This window comes from Chiloscyllium plagiosum, chromosome 7, assembly GCF_004010195.1.
Source record: "Chiloscyllium plagiosum isolate BGI_BamShark_2017 chromosome 7, ASM401019v2, whole genome shotgun sequence".
Lineage (NCBI taxonomy): Eukaryota > Metazoa > Chordata > Chondrichthyes > Orectolobiformes > Hemiscylliidae > Chiloscyllium > Chiloscyllium plagiosum.
In genome coordinates this window covers 59,787,847-59,806,975 of record NC_057716.1, presented here as the reverse complement: position 1 = coordinate 59,806,975, position 19,129 = coordinate 59,787,847, and the positions used below count along the sequence as shown (strand labels likewise).

Here is a 19,129-nt window from a genome sequence, read left to right as displayed (position 1 = left end):
CCAGGTAGTGACGGAGGGAACGGTCTTTGCGGAAGGCGGAAAGGGGTGGGGAGGGAAATATATCCCTGGTGGTGGGGTCTTTTTGGAGGTGGCGGAAATGTCGGCGGGTGATTTGGTTTATGCGGAGGTTTGTAGGGTGGAAGGTGAGCACCAGGGGCGTTCTGTCCTTGTTACGGTTGGAGGGGTGGGGTCTGAGGGCGGAGGTGCGGGATGTGGACGAGATGCGTTGGAGGGCATCTTTAACCACGTGGAACAGGAATGTGGCAGGAGAGATAGGGAGGGTATTGAGGACTGAAGTCATAGTAGACCCGATATTTCTCCTCTTAGGTCTACCGAATGTACCATCTTTAGACGGGCATGGGAAGAAACTATTTAATATTCATGCACACTGTGCATGGAAGAATATTCTGATGAATTGGGTGTTTGAAAATCCGCTGAGCTTGCTGGGATGGCAGAAATTAATTATGGAGCACATTCCCTTGGACTTTTTTACAAACATGGTGCACCACACAACAGACCATTTTTATAAGACATGGCGGCCCTACTTGAGTTATTTGGATATAGATTTGTTCGTTATCCTAACTAGGGCATTTGTCTAACCAGGTTGTCAAGCCCTGGGCCCTGGAGGGAGTCTCCCGAGTTAATACGGGTATGTATACAATGCTCCCATTCCTTTGTTTGGGAGCTTTGCGCTGAGCATAGCTGTTCTGTGTTTTGTGGTTTTTTTTTTGCTTTTCTTTTTTTTGGTGTTGCTTCGCACAGTGTTAGGGTTTGGTTTGTATTATAGGGTACATTAGGGTTGGTAGACAGTAGTTGTATTGTAATTTGTGGGTTTTTTTGGTTTTATTATACTGATATTTGTTATGATTGTATTTTTCGATAATTTTATATGTTTGTAAAGTTAAAAAAATTTCCAATAAATATATTTACAAAAAGAAGATACACAAAATTATGAGGGGTATAGACAGCGGGGGGCCAAGAAGAAACTGGAGGAAATCAGTAACTCTTGTGCGTAGATTTAAGGTATGAGGCAGGAGGTTTAGCGGGATTGTGAGGAAACATTGTTCACCCAAAGGATGGTGGGAATTTGGAATTCCTGCCTTTAAGGGTAGAAGAAGCAAAAACCCTTATTATTTGTAAGAAATATTTCGATGTATATTTGTGATGTCAAGGTAAATAAGGCTAGGAACCAAGTGCTAGAAAATGGGATTGCGATAGTTAGGTGGCTGTTTTGACTGGTACAAAATTGATGATCGAAGGGCCTTTTACTGTGGTAATGACCTCTTTGTGTTCTGAAGAAGGGTCTTTGGACCCAAACTGTCAATGCTAGGAAGTCTCCACAGATACTGTCAAACCTGCTGAGCATTTCCAGAAATTTCTGTTTTTGTTTCTGACTTCCAGCATCTACTGTTCTTTGGGGGTTTTTTTGTGTCTATGACTATGATTTAAATCAATCCATTGAATTAATACTTTGATTCATTATTAATAACTATGAAGACTTCTAATTAGTATTTCCAGTGCTGCATGTTTAAACATATAATGTGGCGAAAATATAGATAACTTCCTGTGAAATACTGACTTTGAATCTCAGCAAATGTGTAATGGTCATTTTCTTTCCTAGGTAATGGGCAGTGTGATTGTGGAGAATGTCACTGTCACCACGGCTGGAGTGGTGAATACTGCAATTGTACAGCCAACACTGATCTTTGCATTTCTGAAGATGGTGCAATATGTAGTGGCCATGGAGAATGTATCTGTGGGAAATGTGTCTGCACACATGCAGGATCCTCGGGGGATAAATGTGAAAAATGTTCAACTTGTGGTGACACCTGCACTTCGAAACGGTAATCTCAGTAGCTTATGAAAAAAAAACACCTCGAGAATAACATCTGGTATTCCATAACCTATTTTAAAGTGTCAGTTACAAATTCTTCCTGAATAAAAGTAGGAAGGCTATGCTTCCGTTAGTCAGACCACCTGTGGGCCTACAGTTGGCGTGCTATGCGCACAGCATTGTTCACCTCATTTAGTGAAGGGTGTAAATGTGATGGAAGCAGCTCAGAGAAGGTTTAACAGAATAATACTTGGAATGATTGGGTTGTCTTATGAGGAAAAGTTTATCAGGTTAGGCTTGTATTTGCTGGAGATTTTAAGAGTAAAGGAGACATGTAAGATTATGAATGGTCTTCACAGGGTCAATATGCAGAGGATGTTTCTTTTTGTGAAATAATTTGGAACAGAAGGTCTAGAACTGTACAATAGAGGTTGCCTATTTAAAACAAAGCTTAGTTGATCTTTTTTTTTTCCAGAGGGTTATGCATCTTTTGCCACAAAGGTGGTGGATGCAGAGTCCTTGAATATTTTTAAGGCAGAGGAGGATATATTCTTGTTAAGCAAGCACTTGAAAGGTTTTTAGGGGTCAGCAGAAATGAGGATTTTAAGTAGCAATCTGATCAGCCACGATCTTACTGAATATCAAAGCAAGCTCGAGCTTTTGTGCCAGAATCATTTGAGAATTCAAACGGATCTGATTCTGACATCAGGAGCGTCATGCACCATCTTCTGTGTGGCATGGTCAGTATTTTGCTAGGCAGTAGCAAGTTGCCAATAAAGGGGCATTATATCTTGTTAAATGCTTTATTAACGACCCAACTTATCTCATTAATATTCAGCTTCCTAATTTACCAAATGTGCCGAACAAGCTAGATGTCAAGAAAACTCAACAGAGAAGTCAGAATGAGTACCTGGTGAATTTGGCTTACGTCTTGCTCTGACAGACTTCAATGTTGGACATTGGGCACGGGACATGTCAGGGCGCACTGCATGGATATTGGCTACATTTACCATATATCTATAGACATTGGCATCCAATATGTGCCAACCCCTAAAACTCCTATGGCACATCTATAATCCATTTATAGGGTGCTTCTGCACGTCACTGCTGTACCTTGGGCTGCGCCCAACAACTATCGTAAAGTCATAGAGATGTTTAGCACAGAAATAGACCCTTCAGTCCAATGCCGACCAGATATCCTAAATTAATCCTGTCCCATTTTCCAGCACTTGGACATATCCCTCTAAACACTTTCTATTCATGTACCCATCCAGATACTTTTAAATGTTGTAATTGTACCAGCTTCCACCGCTTCCTCTGGCAGCTCATTCTGTACATGAACCACCTCTGCGTGAAAAAGTTGCTCCTTAGGTCCCTTTTAAATTTCTTCCCTCTCACCCTAAACCTATGCCCTCTAGTTCTAGACTCCCCCACCCCAGGGAAAATACCTTGTCTATTTATCCTATCCATGCCCCTCATGATTTTATAAACCTCTATAAGGTCACCTCTCAGCCTCCAACACTCCAGGGAAAACAGCCCCAGCCTATTCAGCCTCTTCCCATAACTCAAATGCTCCAACCCTGGCAACATCCTTGTAAAGCTTTCTGAACCCTTTCAAATTTCACAACATCTTTCCGATAGGAGGGAAACCAGAATTGCACACAATATTCAAAAGTGGCCTAACCAATGTTTTCTACAGCTGCAACATGATGTTCCAACTCCAGTACTCAATTCTCTGACCAATAAAGGAAAGCATATCAAATGCCACCTTCACTATCCTACCTACTTGCAACACCACTTTCAAGGAACTATGAACCTGCACTCCAAGGTCTCAGCAACACTCCCCAGAACCGTACCATTCAGTGTATAAGTCCTGCTGATTTGTCTTTCCAAAATGCACACCTCACATTTATCTAAATTAAACTCCATCTGCCACTCCTCAGCCCATTGGCCCATTGTAATGCTGCAGCAAGAACACTAAGCACTCAGGGACACATTCCTTGCTCATGGATTGGACCCATTACATCAGTTTGATTATGAATGCTGTCATAGCACTCATGCACTCTGAATTTCCCCAGATGCTCACCGCATTCCTGACTTGCATTGCTTTGTCTTGCCTTTATTCACTTTATTATCTCAACCACAGGTACCAGGTTCATATTACTTCTGTCTTGCCTTGCACTTTAGACAGACACATAGGAAGGAAGGTTGTCAAGGTTGTCAGCAGTCCTCAGTCAAGTCAAGGGGATAGCCTTTTCTCAGGAGATTCCGGCACAGTAAGTCAAGACAGCCTCTAGTACCAATCTCAGGTCTTGGACATGTTCAGTCAGCCATTCAGGGTGGTTAGAATCAGGATGCTGTCTATATTAGGGGTGAGAAGCCAAATGTTGGGCAACACAGACTGTCTTGACTTTTTCAGACCTACTGTAGGCTATTTTCCTTATGAGAGAGACACAGGTATTATAGGACTTGAAAGTGGATGGCATGCTTGTTACTGTCAGTGCAGGTGGGGAGGTATCCCTAGTGAGTGAGTAGACAGTGTTGAGGGTTTGGGTACTGGGGAGATTGGGGTAGGTGGAGAGCAAATGGAAAAAGATTTTGCAGACAATAGTGAGAGTGGCAGAGCATGATCCTTGGGTGGGAGTTGGACATAGTGGAAACAGAATGAGTGAGAAATAACAGAGAGAAGATGGCGGTACTTACACTGGCAGAGTGGAGAAGATCCTTGACCTTCTTCCCACAGTGCTGTGCATTTCTCCAGAGAGAATACTAACCTGGGTGACAACCTTAGATGAGGCTGGCTTAGTCTAGTGTTGTGGCCTTCACTGTTGGTCCTTGGGGAAAGAGAAGAGTTTGGCTTTGTGTCACCCCATCGAGCAGGACCTCCAGGTTTCTGCCTGCAAAACACAATGCCATTTCCTCCTGTCTGAAACGTTTGGGGAAAATGTCAGAAATTAGGCATACAGTTCTGGACAGCCAATTCCAGGTGAACAAATGGCCTTTTTAAGGTAGCACGGGCACAAGGAGTGCTGGTCTTTCTGCAGATATCTACTGAGTAATTAGTTGTTCTGTAAACAGTGGGTGGCAAGCTGGGACTAGAGTCGGTATGTGAGGAACACCATCAGTGTATGGTAGGTAGTTAATGAGGCACATTTGGTAAAATACAGTAAGAGATCTCACTGACTCTAGCAGAGATAATACCCCAAAAAACCTCAGAGCCAAAAATTCATCCCATCATTACTCCAGATACACCTATCTCTTTCCAAAGTCTTGAATGTCATGGGGACAGCCTTTGTGGCAGTTTTGTAACACTACTCAAACTTTTCTGGATTTTGTTTTGTGTTTGATGTTCTGGTGCACTTTCCCTTCACTCTGAGTGTTCATTCTTTGATATGTGTAGAACTTGCAGTGGTTCCTCTGTCTTCTTAAGGATCAATTATAACAATGTTCTCTGTTCAAAGATATTACAGCTCTTCAATTTCTTCTTGTAATATCTTGTAATGTTTCCACTGAATATATTTTGTTTTCTCAATAATAATTCTTCCGAGTTGTTAGGCGTACATCCTAGATGAAGAATTGATACTCTTGCTTGATGACAATTATTGAAGTTACTGGTTTGTTTTCTTTTGTGGACCCCTTCATGATTTCTCATGATGTTATGGTCTCTCATGGTAATACGAAGGCTTATATCTTTTGGACAGTGAAGGAAACATATGTTTGTAACCTTCTCCCTATTTACAATTTTGTTAGCAATAATCCATTTTGCAATGGTGATGAAATGCAATTAATAGAGTAACATTATTATTATTATTCCCTGGGATTTTTAAAATAATTGTGACTCCTTGTTCTGCTTCTCTACTTGCTTGAGGGTAATAAGTCAAACTTCGTGAAAGAATGAAGTTGTATTCCTTGGCGAAACCTGTAAATTTCTCATTTGTGAATGACACATTATTACATTAGGAATATCATGTGTTTAATTGATTCTTTTCAATGATTTTATCACTGACTGCTAATTTACTGTGTAAACAATTTGTCTCAATTCATCTTGATTAATACTTAATAATAAGGATGAAAACCTTTTCCTTTAAACTCAAGCACGTCCATTTCTAGGTCTTGATGGAAATTCTGATGACAATAAAAATTCTTTTCATTTATGACTGCTGATTGCACAAGTTCTACAGTTTGCTATCACCTATTCAATTAATCAAGAAATTTCTGTCCACCAAAATAACTACTGGGCTTTTAATATTTCTAGAAGGCCTTGATCTAATGTATGGAGATTAGCACTTCAGAGTGCCTTAGGCATTACTAATCTTTCACGAAAGACAAACAAATCAACTATAACATAAAAGAGATATTTTTGTTGTTCAAAATATTGTCTCAATATAGCATTATTAGAGATGTATGTTATCCATCCTTTCTAACAATATCTTCTAATCTGTAGACATTCTTCATCCCTCCTTTGAGCTTCATTGATCTGATGCAATTCTTTCTTTCATGCCAACAAGCTTGGATGTACTAAGGGTGTAAGGACACCCATTCTAGCATCAACCCAAGTCTCGCTTTTCAATCTCTTCAACACATGCTCAGAATGAAGTATCGGTTGTTCTTTGTTACTTTCCTTGGTTGTACTTTGTGATCAAGTTATATCTCACTTTGGATGCAAACTGCAAGAGGACATCTTCACAACCTTTTCTCATATTGAGAAGAGAAGTTAATGGTTTGTGAACCGTTTCAATCTATTCCCATTGCAGTAATCCCAAATTTTCTCTCACACTGATATTCCCACCAGAGTTTCGGTTTCAAATGGGATGTACTTTTTCTCAGCTTCTGTTCCAGACCTTGAAGCAATATACATTGTTTTTCTTTTACCATCTTCTTCAACTTATTTCAACATTGCATCCAAACATATGGATGGTCAAACAGCCACTCTTATTTTTATTAACTGGAAGTTGGAATGTGTTAGTGCCTTTGAAGAACTGATCAAATTCTTAACTTTCTTTGAAACAATTTATTTAAACATAATCATTATCAGCCTTATGTAAACAATTCTGTCAATAACTCACTGATTGCTAACAGATTTGTAATGAGTTTCCCTAACTGATTGGTCATTTCTAGAAATCTTTGTAGCTGTGTTATATCCTTGCTTTGAGGAAATTCAACTTTTATGCCCATGGCTTGCACCAGGTGAATTAAGAATTTAACCATGGATTTTGTAAATGTAGACTTGCCGTTTAGTGTTAGGCCTACTTCGTGGAATTTTTTCAGAACTTCCCTCATTTGCCAATTATGTTCCTCCTTTGTTGAATTGTGCATGAAGATAACATTGTTGCATATTATTTCTTCATGTTCTTGGAGTATACTAAACATAGTAATCTGGAATAATTCCTGCCAAGCTAGTCCAAATGACAATTAATTAAAATGGGATTGACCAAAAGGTATTGTAAAAGTAGTTGACAATCTTAATTCCTGCTCTCAAGTTACCTGGCAGAATCTATTGTTTTGTCTAATGTGGAAACTGCTCTTCACAAATTTTTACCTAAAGTCTCATCAAGTGATGGTATTGGATGGATTTCCCTTGTTGCAGCCTTATTAAGTTGTGTCAGGTTCATGCAGATTCTGATATTCCCATCTGGTTTAAGAACAGTGACCATACATGTACACTATTGATGGATACGATGATCATTGTAATTATCCCCTGTTGTTGCAGCCATTCAATTTCTACCTGCACTTTATTCATTAGTCTGTGTTTGTGTGTGTTAGAGTGATATTATTCTTGTAGTAAAAGGACAAATTAATGTTGTACTGGGCTGCAATGTAGTATGGTTTTCATTTTTCAGTTTATCCTGTCCTGAAAATCTCATATGATATTCTCTAAGTTCTGTATTGCTGTCTCCCTTAGCAATGCTGTCTATTTTACAATCAACTTTAAACACAGTCATGCTAGCTTGCTGATAAGATCCTGTAAGATAGAAGTGGTTCAGATTATTATCTGTTTTCTGTTTTTTTAAATCTTGTCATGTTCTGACCTTTTAGCTTTCAAATTTTTGCTTTTGGGCATTGCTGTTTTAAAGAAGTTTTAACTTGATCTGTCTTAACCATTTTAACTTTTCAGACAACATAGTAACTCCTGCATGAGTATCCAGTTTAAATTCAGTAAAATGTTTCTCTTCACCGAGAGTTACTGACCAATCTCAAGTCTCTGGATTGTTGATATCTAACCTCTGTGGCATTAACTCTCTTCCTTCTTGGATCTGATTACATTTTAAACTCTGTTGTTATTTACTTGCATTACTTGCAGGTTTAAAATAACAAAATTTCATAAAATGACACATTTACCATAATTGGAGCATTCAGCTACAAACATTTTTTCACATGCCTTGCTCCCACTACACCCAAAACATTTGAAAATAGCAGTGCACATGCTTTTAGTACTTTTGTGGACATTCCCCTTGGTATCCTTTCTGGTTTCGAGCACTCATACTGCACAGACTTGGTTTCCATGGCGCTTGGGCCTTGCCTTGAATTATCCCTTGGTTTTGTATGTGGATCTCAGACTGCCATGTGAACTGTATTCCTTTCATAAGAGTTAAGTCATCTTTTAACTCATACAAATCTGACAAATCTCATCGATCACACCAATAAATATGTGGTCACTTATTTTTTCTTTTAAACGGCCATATGCACATTTGCCTACTAATCTGTGCAGATCATTGATTCAGGAATCAATGGTCTCCCCAGGCCTCTGCCTTCATTCGCTAAAGCTAATGCAGTTGATGATTACCTTATCAGACACTGAAAAATGTATTGAAAGTTTTCAAAACTTCAAAACAAAAAGATGAAGTTTAAATTACCCCTTGTCCGGTCAACATGTTGACTACAATGATACCAATAACAAGAAGCAGAGTAATGACCTGCTCACACTGGTCCCTTTTGTTCACCTGTGAATATGTTCAGAACTTGGCAAACTGTCTTTTCCAGATGTCCAGGTATGCATCTGGGATGATAATGTACTGCTGTCAACACATTTTATTCACATTTAACTATAAACAATAATTGAGGCAATGACCTGAAAGCCTATGAGTATGCTGATCATTGCTTTGGGGAAATCTCTGCTCTGTAAAGTTGTTATGGAAGCTATTCAGAAAACAAGGGCTACAGATTCTCCTAATTTTCCCGTTCCCTGTTGAGGAATGAACTTTTCCAAAGCAGCATATGTTATTCATACAAAGACAAACTGTTAACCAATGTCTGTTGCAATCACTGTCAATGAACAAATGCATTTGTGTTTCAAACTTACAACATTGGTAACTTGGTAACTGAACTCAAGGCAAAACTTTTTTTTTCAAAGCAAATAAGAAATAGGAATAGGAGTGCATATGGTTCTTTGAACTTACCCACCATTCACAATGATACTTGCTAATCGTTGTCATGACACCTCTTTCACAATAGATGCAAACTTTAGCTCAGACTTCAATGTACTCTTGCATGAAGCATCCTTGGGCTTCTGAGGTAAATGGTTCTGAAGATTCACAGCACTCTGATTGAAGGAATTTGTCCTCATTTTTGTCTTAAATGATTGACCAGTTTTCCTGAAACTGTGCCATGTATTCTAGATTCCCAGGTCCTTTTTTAAATATGCAGTTGATGAATTTCCAACCATTCTGATTTTACAGACTGTATTTTTGAGGTTATTAAAAAATGTTTGGTATTTATGATACAGGAATCTGGTTTAACCTTTGTTAAATTCAATAACTTGATATCTCTCAAAAGTGATTACTGCTGAATTCAACACACTGCCCTACTGGTGCCACTTCCATTAAACCAAATTAAATTGTATAATTAAATAATTTATTTTCATTATTAAAATGGATTAGTATGATGGCATAGCTGTAATAATAAATAAGGTTTCTGTTTATTTTTACCAAATGTATCTATATTTAATATTTATTATTCAGCACTAAATTGGTTAACAAAGAAATTGCATACCAATAATGATTTATGTTGAACCTAATATAGTTTGAATTTATTTTGGTTATTGGTACAGTCAAATGGAAAACTATTGAGTCAACAAAGCTAACTACAGAATTAAACATAAATAAGCATCCATAAAGAGGAACATTTTAAAGCTTTATGTACTCCAATGTACTGAAAGCTTCAGGTACAATAAAATCTGACAGGAGCAATATAGTTTTCATGGGAACAAAAAAAATCAACTCAATTATACGATCTTTCAACAGATTTGTTCAACATTATCATTTTAACAAGCTGGAATCTTAAAGGGATCTGAGTGATGTAGATGATGGTACCAATTATGGCAGGCCTATCATAACATCAGAAGCATCTCACTCCATTCTTTTATGCGTTTGACAAAGGGCATAGTGTTAGGCAGCAGCCAGTTAAGGGAGATTATTGCCTTGTTAATGACCCAACTCAGCTGACTAAATACACTGAACAAGCTGGACTTCAAGAAAAGTTGACATGGAAATTGGAGCAGTTATTTGGCAATTTGGCTCACTGCTTACCGTAAAGGACCTTCACGTTGCTTATGACCAAATAAATTCTGTAGGCATGATCCACAGGTGCTAGCCACATACACCCCTCATCCACAGAAATAGGCATCTGACACTGGCCAACCCTTCAAAACCATAATGACAGCACTTTGATAACACTGCAGCGCCCTCTTTAATAATAGACTTGTATTGCAGGGTGCACTGGCAACGAGCGTTGAAAGGCTTCAGCAGGAATCCTGAAGGCAGGGACAGGCACCCAATTCATGGATTAGAGCAGGGCTGGTCACTTGCTCCCCTAGCACTATCTGAGCCTTGCCTTGTTTTGTTATGCCAGTCAGCACAGTTATGCAACCAGTGTGCTTTGCTGTTCAGCAATCAATAGTCAAGGGGGCATGCATCTTACTCCAAAGCAATATGCTTTGTTAATCTCACACCTTCACCATGTGCTAACATGTGCATGTGCAGCAAGCAAACAGCCATGTCTCAAAGATTCAAGGGAATAATCTTCTCTGAAACCCATTGAGGCATCTGTTACTCAAGGAGTTGTGACACAGTCCACTTGGGATGTTCTTGGTCAGGGGGCTGTGCCTCTGCACTCTGCGCTTTTGGTCAGTTCTATGGCTCCATTGCAGGTGGTTGGGGTGATGTAATGTACTTACATCACTTGGGGTATGGGCACTTCTCATCCAAGGCTGCTGGTTAGGTTATTCTGGAAAGGACCACAGTCCATCCAAAGAAAATGTGGGGTAATGGGTGTTCTGGAGGATAAGGGTTTGCTGACATGTGAAGTTAACTCAGCAAGCTATTCTTCAAAATTGGAGCCTGAAGGCTGGGGGAGAAAGTGGATGAGCAACCTGCGACATTTCTTCCTTGGCCAGTTGCAAACCTGTCACTGTGAGAAGCTACCCAGATTGAGCTTCCATAATTCTAAGGCAAATGGTCCCGGTGGGTGTCAGCACCTGAGCTGATGCGGAGTGCAGGAGGCAGCCTTGCCGATGCTTTTTCTAGGCCTCAGTAGTTTTGTCCTCAGGAGGTTGAAGACCTGGTTTCTGGTGGAGCAAGCTGGATCTCTACAGACATCCCACTGGCACCTGCAAAACAAGAGAGAGCGACAGACAGACAGTGTTGTGGCCTCTGGATAGAAATGTATAGTAATGAATGAGACTGACTTACAGAGCAGGGCATACTGTGAGAGTTGTAGTGGAATGAAGAGTGACACTCACTCAGTTGTCAGGACCTGGATGTCTCGGCATCTCCATAGGAGCAGTCCCAGTCTCCTCCTGCAAGGGCCAGGATTCTCTGCTCATAATAGATGAAGAGCTTTATGTCAAGCACCCTCCACCACTTTTCTGACTTCTTCCAACAACATTTATCATAGCTTTGGTTCCATTTAATGCTTTAATAAGTTAGAAGGCCTCTATAGTTAGAAATAACACACCTTGTTCCCAAATAGTTGAATGTCTTTTGTTCTCTATTATCTTTCCACAGTTCTTTCTTTTTAAATAACCCTTTGGCACCATTTTGTCTCAAAGATAATTTGCATGTGGATTGCATATCTCAAAGGGATTCTGTTGCTGTTTTCAAAACATTCTTTATTATGCAATGTGATATGAAATGCTTTCTTTTAAAGAACTATGAATTTTAAGGTTTTCATATCTGAAAAGGATAAGCCAGGAGTGCTTCTTGATTCATACTTTGGCTTCTCCAAGAAACATTCTTTTTAACATAATGAATATCAAGCATCAACTGTGCAAATATTTTCCCAAATACTTGCCTTTAAACATCTTCAAAAGTTTTGTGTAGAGCATTTGTCTTGCATTTACATTGTGCAAACTTTTTTTAATTCACTCGAGGGATGTGGGCATGGCTGGTTGGCCAGCATTTATTGTCTGTCAGTCGAGCTCTTCAGAAGCTGATAGTGAGTTGCCTTCTTGAACCATTGCAGTTTACCCACAATGCCATTAGGAAGGGAATTCCAGGATTTTGACCCAATGACAGTGAGGGAATGGTGATATCTTACCAAGTCAGGATGATGAGTGGCTGGGAGGGAAACCTGCAGCTGCTGGTGCTCCCATGTATCTGCTGCTCTTGTCCATCTAGAAGGAAGTGGTGGTGGGATGGAAGGTGCTGTCTGAGGATCTTTGGTAAATTTCTGCAGTGCATCTTGTAGATAATACATACTGCTGCTACTGAGCATCAGTGGTGAAGGGAGTGGATGTCTGTGGATATGGTGCCAATCAAGCAGGCTGCCTTTTCCTGGATGTGTCAAGGTTTCTGAGTGTTGTTGGAACTGTGCCCATCCAGGCAAGTGGGGAGTATTCAATCACACTCCTGGCTTGTGCTATGCAGATGATGGACATATTTTGGGATATCAGGAGGTGAGTTATTTGCTGCAGTATTCCTGGCCTCTGACCTACTCTTGTAGCCATTGTGTTTGCATTGAGTCCAATTGAGTTTCTGGTCAGTAGTAACCACCCAGATGTTGTTAGTGGGGGAATTCAGTCATGGTGACATCATTGAATATCAAGGGTCAGTGGTTAGATTATCTCTTACTGGTGATGGTCATAGCTTGGTATTTTGTGGCGTGAATGTTATTTGCCACTTGTCAGCCCAAGCCTGGATTTTGTTCAGACCTTCTTGCATATGAACATGGACTGCAGTCTGAGGAGTTTCATTTGGTGCTGAACATTGTACAATCATCGACAAACATCCCCACTGTGAGTTTCTGATGGAAGGAAGGTCATTGATGAAGCAGCTGAAGATGGTTGAGCCTAGGACACAATCTGAGGAACTGTTGCAAAGGTGTCCTGGAGCTGAGACGATTGACCTCCAACAACCATAACCATCTTCCTATGGGTCAGGTATGACTCCACCTAGTGGAGAGTTTGCTCCTGATACTCATTAATTCCAGTTTTGCTCGGGCTCCTTGTTGCCACACTTCGTCAAATGCAGCCTTGATGTCAAGAGCTCACCTCACCTCTGGAATTCAGCTGTTTTTTCCACATTTGAACCAAGGCTGTAATGAAGTGAGGGCTGAGTGGCCTGAGAAGAACTCAAACTGAGGGCTGCTGAGCAGGTGCTGTTTAATATTACTGTTGATGACACCTCCCATCACTTTACTGATGCCCAAGAGCAGACTGATGGGGTGGTAATTGGCCATTTTAGATTTGTCCTGATTGCTGTGTACAGGGCATACCCATGCAATTTTCCACACTGTCAGGTAGATACCAGTGTTGTAACTGTACTTGAACAGCTTGGCTAGGGTTGCCAGAATATTGTCTTTAGTACTAATGTGTTGATTTCTAAAATTTAAAGAAGCATAAATGTTTTATCAAAGATCTGGCAAATATTAATGAGCACAATTGTATTTCTCTTGCAGGAGCTGTGTTGAATGTTACCTTTCTAACATGGATGGATCAGTAGAAGAATGCCAAGAAAAATGCATGATAGTTGATTCCACAGTCAATCAAACCACAGGTAACAAATACTACTTTCAAATGAAAACTAAAACCAAAACAAACTGGAGTTGTTTTTGCTTGAATTCAGTTCACTGTTTGATGTACCTCACTGTTTTAATCTTTTGATTCTGCAAAGGTATGACTGAATCAAGTCAAAATATGCAGAGCTACCACAAAACAAGACAGAGGATCTTCTGCTCTTTCAAATCTATTGCAAATCGTTTTATACAGAATGGCCTTTCATGAAAATGAGATAAATTTATATTTTATTCAACCTTCCAGTGATCATAAGGAAATATTCATTTTAATCTCGTAAGGGTCTGAGCATCATGGACTACGGTGGGATTTCTGGCAGAATTGGATAAAAAGTCCACTGAGGCCCATTTCAACATCAAGATTATCTTGAGCCATCTTTTACACTTTTTACAAGCGATGTGGTGAGATTCTCACTAGACAATGGCATGATGCCAATTAACAAGGGTTAACACTTGTCAAGCACCTTGTTAATGCTCCAACTCACGACATTAATGTTCAGCCTCCCATTTTACCAAACACACCAAAGAAGCTAGATGTAGGGAACTAGAAGATGTGCTTGGCAGATGCACCTTGCCATTAATCTCAGCAAAGAAAGTGGTAGGAACATTAAAGAGACCACCACTAGAGTTCACATTTATGACCATCATCCGGGGCCCCTCCAAAAGTATACATTCCATGCCATAGCAATTGTGAAATAAATGTAGATTGACCGTTTGCATACACTACCAGAAGGATGATACCACCTATGGAATATACGGTTGAATTTTACCAGAGATTGTCTAATGATAATTTCGGGGAGTTTCCCTGTGGGTTTCTCTCCCTACACCAATGATTTTTCTCACGCTATTCTCTTAAGTTGGCCTCATTAGCTCTGCACCATAACTCTATAGCACTGCTTGTAACGATCTTCATTCCACCATCACTGGAAGTATTTGCCACTGCAGGGCTCTCCTCAGATTTCTGACAATGGCATTATTTTCAGAACACAGAGCAAGCAACATCTTCCCTCATTCACTGTCACCCACTCCAGCATCCACTCCCACATGCTACCTACCCTGCATGTCCCTTGAGCTGCCTTCTCACTGAATCGGGACACCACACCACAGTTCTCCTAATTTCACCTGCACTAATAGCTCGACTCACCACTTTCATCTCACTCAATCCCTTCCTTTGTCTCATTCCAGGAGAAAATGGCCCAGAATAGGGCCAAGTCGGATGCATCAGAGCCAACATCTGTTTGCTTAGCCCCTGTAAGGAGAGGATCCTTGCCTTAGCAGGCAAAGACAGAGATCATTCATGCAGTGATGTCAACACCCATGCCCAGGTGACTAAGAAAGAATCATTGTGCAGTGCTCTGCTGTTCATCCAATACCAGCACTGTGAATGGATTCCGAACATGCCTGAACCTCGACCCATATTTTGCAACTCTGTTGTCTTTCATCTTCTGTAGGTACCACTGGAATCTGTACAATTTGCACCTTAAGAAAAGCAGCCAAGCAAGACATCATCCCCCTCCTCCACATCTGAGGAAGAAGTCACAGATCCCTCAGAGGATGCAACAATAAGGCTGCCCTCTGCACTCACCCTGCAGCTCAGCTCCTGACACCTCGGTGGGTACATTAGGTAGATTAGAGTCAGGAGTACATGCTGGTGAGCACATCCCACATCTCTTCAAGAAAGAAATGCCCTAGGTCGCTGGCACTTCGAGGACTGCCAATGGCCTGCCACCTCCTCAGCTCCAGACAGGAGAGCATTAACAAATTTATCCAATGGCACAAACAGTTGCAGGAGCAGCAGGCAGCCAAAGGCACTGGGCAAAGACGGGAGCATGCCATGAACATTATTTGTACCAAGCTGCCTCTGGCATGCAAGCATCTGACTGCCTCCTGGATGGGTTGGCAGCTGCCATGCCGACTCAGGTTTAGCACACACAATGTCAGCTGGATATACGCACAAGTTTAGAGACAAAAGTACTGCAGATGCTTGTATCCAAAGTAGGCAAGCATATGTACAAACCTGCATTCCATTATCTTAGCCATTGGTACTTAGAACCCACCCGAGCACAAGGCTTTGTCAAGATTGAATAATGGAGCATTGGATGTTGTGAAGGTTTTCATCCATTAGCAACCTTAACTTTTATTAAACAGCATGAAGTGCACTACATATTAAAGCATTAACCAGTAAGGATTACACAGGGGAGTTTGGCCTTAGCAACATCAAAAGATTTGTAATGAAAGACTAATTCCTACAACTCAGTTCCGTTGAACAGAGAAGTCCTACCTGGGTGAAATTGCTGCGCCGTATGATGCTGAAGGTGCTGTTTTGCCTGAAGAACATCCTCAGCTTCTTACTCAACACAACTCTGCGACTTTTACAAATCCACATCATCCATTCCATACCCTCAATGCACCTTCACATTGTCTTGAGCAGAGATTCCAAGGATCAAACAGCCTCCTCTATCTGGGCTGAACTGTTACAATGCCCCATACCAGTACTTAACCTGCATGGAAACCTGATCATGCAGGTTTGCCCCGGAAGACTAAAAGGTGTTGCATTATAGATACACTATGTCATGACATGGCATTCTGACCTGTATCCCGTGACTGAGTATGATGCCACCACCCCTCTTTCTGCACATCATTCCATGGAAGATGAGTGACTGTGGCTCTCCTGTGTCGACATTACATTATGAGGGCTCCTATGGCTGGAAGTTGCAGAGTCGGAGGTGGGTCCACATTCACTAAAGCTTAATTCTGGTTCTGACTTTGTGGACACACATTCCTCATCCTCATGTAGCAACCCTTGGTGAAGTGGCCACATGGACAACCACAGTTTCTCTGTGCCCGAATCCACTGGGGACACTGGAATCTGTTGAGCCTATGTGTATGATACCAGAAATTTATAGGGGATCATACAGCAGTCAAAGCACACACAGATAACATTGGAACAGCACCCTCCAAACACTGGGACATGGAGTGTCCTGACAAAGAGTCTAGTGGGATGCTGTACGTGGGCATTGTACATCATTCCCTGATTATACATTGGTGGCTCAAGCCTTTTTCACACATACAGTAACACATTGTATGTGTGGTAACAATCAAGAGGACCGCTTTGTCTACCCCTCTTCGTCACATTACCTAAGAAAGGCAACATCGTATATAGGATAATAGTGTAGCTGCTTTATAGTTCAAGGTATGGTGAGCATTTCCTGCAGTCTATGGGAACTCAGATGAAGACTGCTACTCAGGTAATTAGGGGAAATCTTTCCAAGCTGCATTGTATTGCTTGTGCCTCAGCCATTATTGGGATTGACTTATAATATTGAATAATGTGGCCAAGAGTGCTGAGGGTCATGATTTTTCATTGACTCGGTAGGTCAATGTATAAGGTCCATTTTGTGTTCATGGATATATTTCACTTGTGCTGTGTAGCTGTTCAATGCTTTTGCCTTTTAAAGGCTCTGACATCACATGAAAGTGCATTTCCCTCCCTCCCTCAGAGAATGAAACACTTACTCCACCCACCAACGGCCAGTTTTCATTTCCATTGCACAATTGCATTTTGATGAGGATGGAAGACGACAGCAATCATGCTTCTGAGAGTGACTCACGGGCTCAGCTCGTCATTCTGGGTGACCCCTCACATCTTCAGATTCTGTTCTTCCCTGCTTTCCCTGTCAGCCCTTTCAAATTTGACCTTCCCCATGTTCCCAGACAACCTGTTGACTGGCATGTTCATCTTGTCACTTTAACCTCGGAGACCCAGGCATTTAGCTTACTCATGCCAATCAGTGCCATACACTGTACCAATATCCTTCCTTCACCGCCAACAACCCCCCTTCAGCCCCATGGCACCTTCCTCTGCAACTGCCAAAGGTATAACACCTGCCCATTTACCTCCTCTCTCTTCAGTATCCAAGGGCCCAAGCAGGCCTTCCAGGTGAAGCAGCACTTTACCTGGACTTCGCACAATCCAGTCTGCTGCATTCGCTGCTCACAATGTGGTCTCCTCTACACTGGGGAAACGAAGCATAGATTGGGCGACTACTTTGCGGAACATCTACATTCTGCCCGCAAAAAGGACCCTGAGCTTCCAGTTGTGTGCCACTTTAGCACACCACCATGTTCCCTGACCAACGTCTGTCTCAGACTTGCTGCAGTACTCCAGTGAAGGTCAGCACAAGCTGGAAGAACAGCATGTCATTTCCCACTTGGGGTCCCTGCAGCCCTCTGGACTCAATATCTAGTTCAATAATTTTAGGGCCTGAACTTCCCCATGCCCTCACCCCCTACCCCACACATCAGGCCTTGTTATCACACCTTCTGCTATTACACTATCTATTGTTAGCCACAAACATTAACAGTTATTCATCCTCCTAGGCAAATCATTATCAGCTCCTTTGATTGTCCAATTGTTCTTCTCTCTCTTTGGGTTCAATCCCATCCTATCATTTACTCCCTACCCCTTCTGCCCACCCTATCTTCTGAATACAAACCAATATTTTCCAAGCTACCATCGGTTCTGAGGAAAGGTCCCTGGACCCAAACCGTTACTGATCTCTTCACAGATTCTGCCAGACCTGCTGAACAACTTCTGTTTTAGTTTCTGATTTACGGCATCCACAGTTCTTTTTGTTTTTACTGAAGCCCAGGGAGTGGCCACTGTCAATATACCCTCCCCCTTATATGCTGAGTTGCCCCCCCACCCTGCATGCCAGCGAGCTGTCTCCAAACCCCACCATTACATTCCCCAGCTTTCCTAGCACTGCAGTGGCTACTGATAACCTTCCTTGACCTTCAATTGACAGACCTCCAGAACTGACTGTTATCCAGCCCCTGACCAACAGCCATGACTAATGAATGAACAGACCTCTAACTGATATCTGTAACTGCCTGACTGACTATCCACAGATCCCAAGACTGGTTGAACCAGCCTAATGCACTGAGCATGGTCCACTCCCTGGAATGTAAGGGTGTGGACACCCTGACATAACCATCCCATGTGCTACCTAAGCCTCTTGACTAATATCAACAAGACTTACTATGTCAGGACCCTCTGACAGTAGACTGTCACCCTTGACCTGACTGAGAATTACACTGCTTAGAATTTGAGACATATCCATTTCTTTGCTGCAAGCAAATGATGTTGGTATAACATTGAAATGACAGTGCTGTACAACATGTCTACCCACTTGATTGATCACTTGTCTATCAGGACACGCTACCTTGCTTTGTATCTGTGTTAAATAGCAAAGTAAGAAAGAAATACAGTGAGCCTATATGTTTTTG

General features: G+C 41.4%; 1 protein-coding gene across 4 annotated transcripts in view; it reads left to right on the top strand.

The window, feature by feature from the left end:
* The window catches only part of itgb6 (integrin, beta 6), an 88,856-nt gene that overhangs the window by 51,725 nt on the left and 18,002 nt on the right, over positions 1–19,129 (top strand). For 2 of the 4 annotated variants that reach the window (XM_043693845.1, XM_043693848.1), the window contains 2 exons: positions 1,622–1,844; positions 13,727–13,824. In XM_043693845.1, coding sequence (XP_043549780.1) covers positions 1,622–1,844; positions 13,727–13,824 — 321 coding nt within the window. Of the gene's footprint in view, positions 1–1,621; positions 1,845–13,726; positions 13,825–15,025; positions 16,461–19,129 lie in introns of those variants that run through there. The other 2 variants (XR_006312150.1, XM_043693849.1) reach the window with 2 other exon arrangements.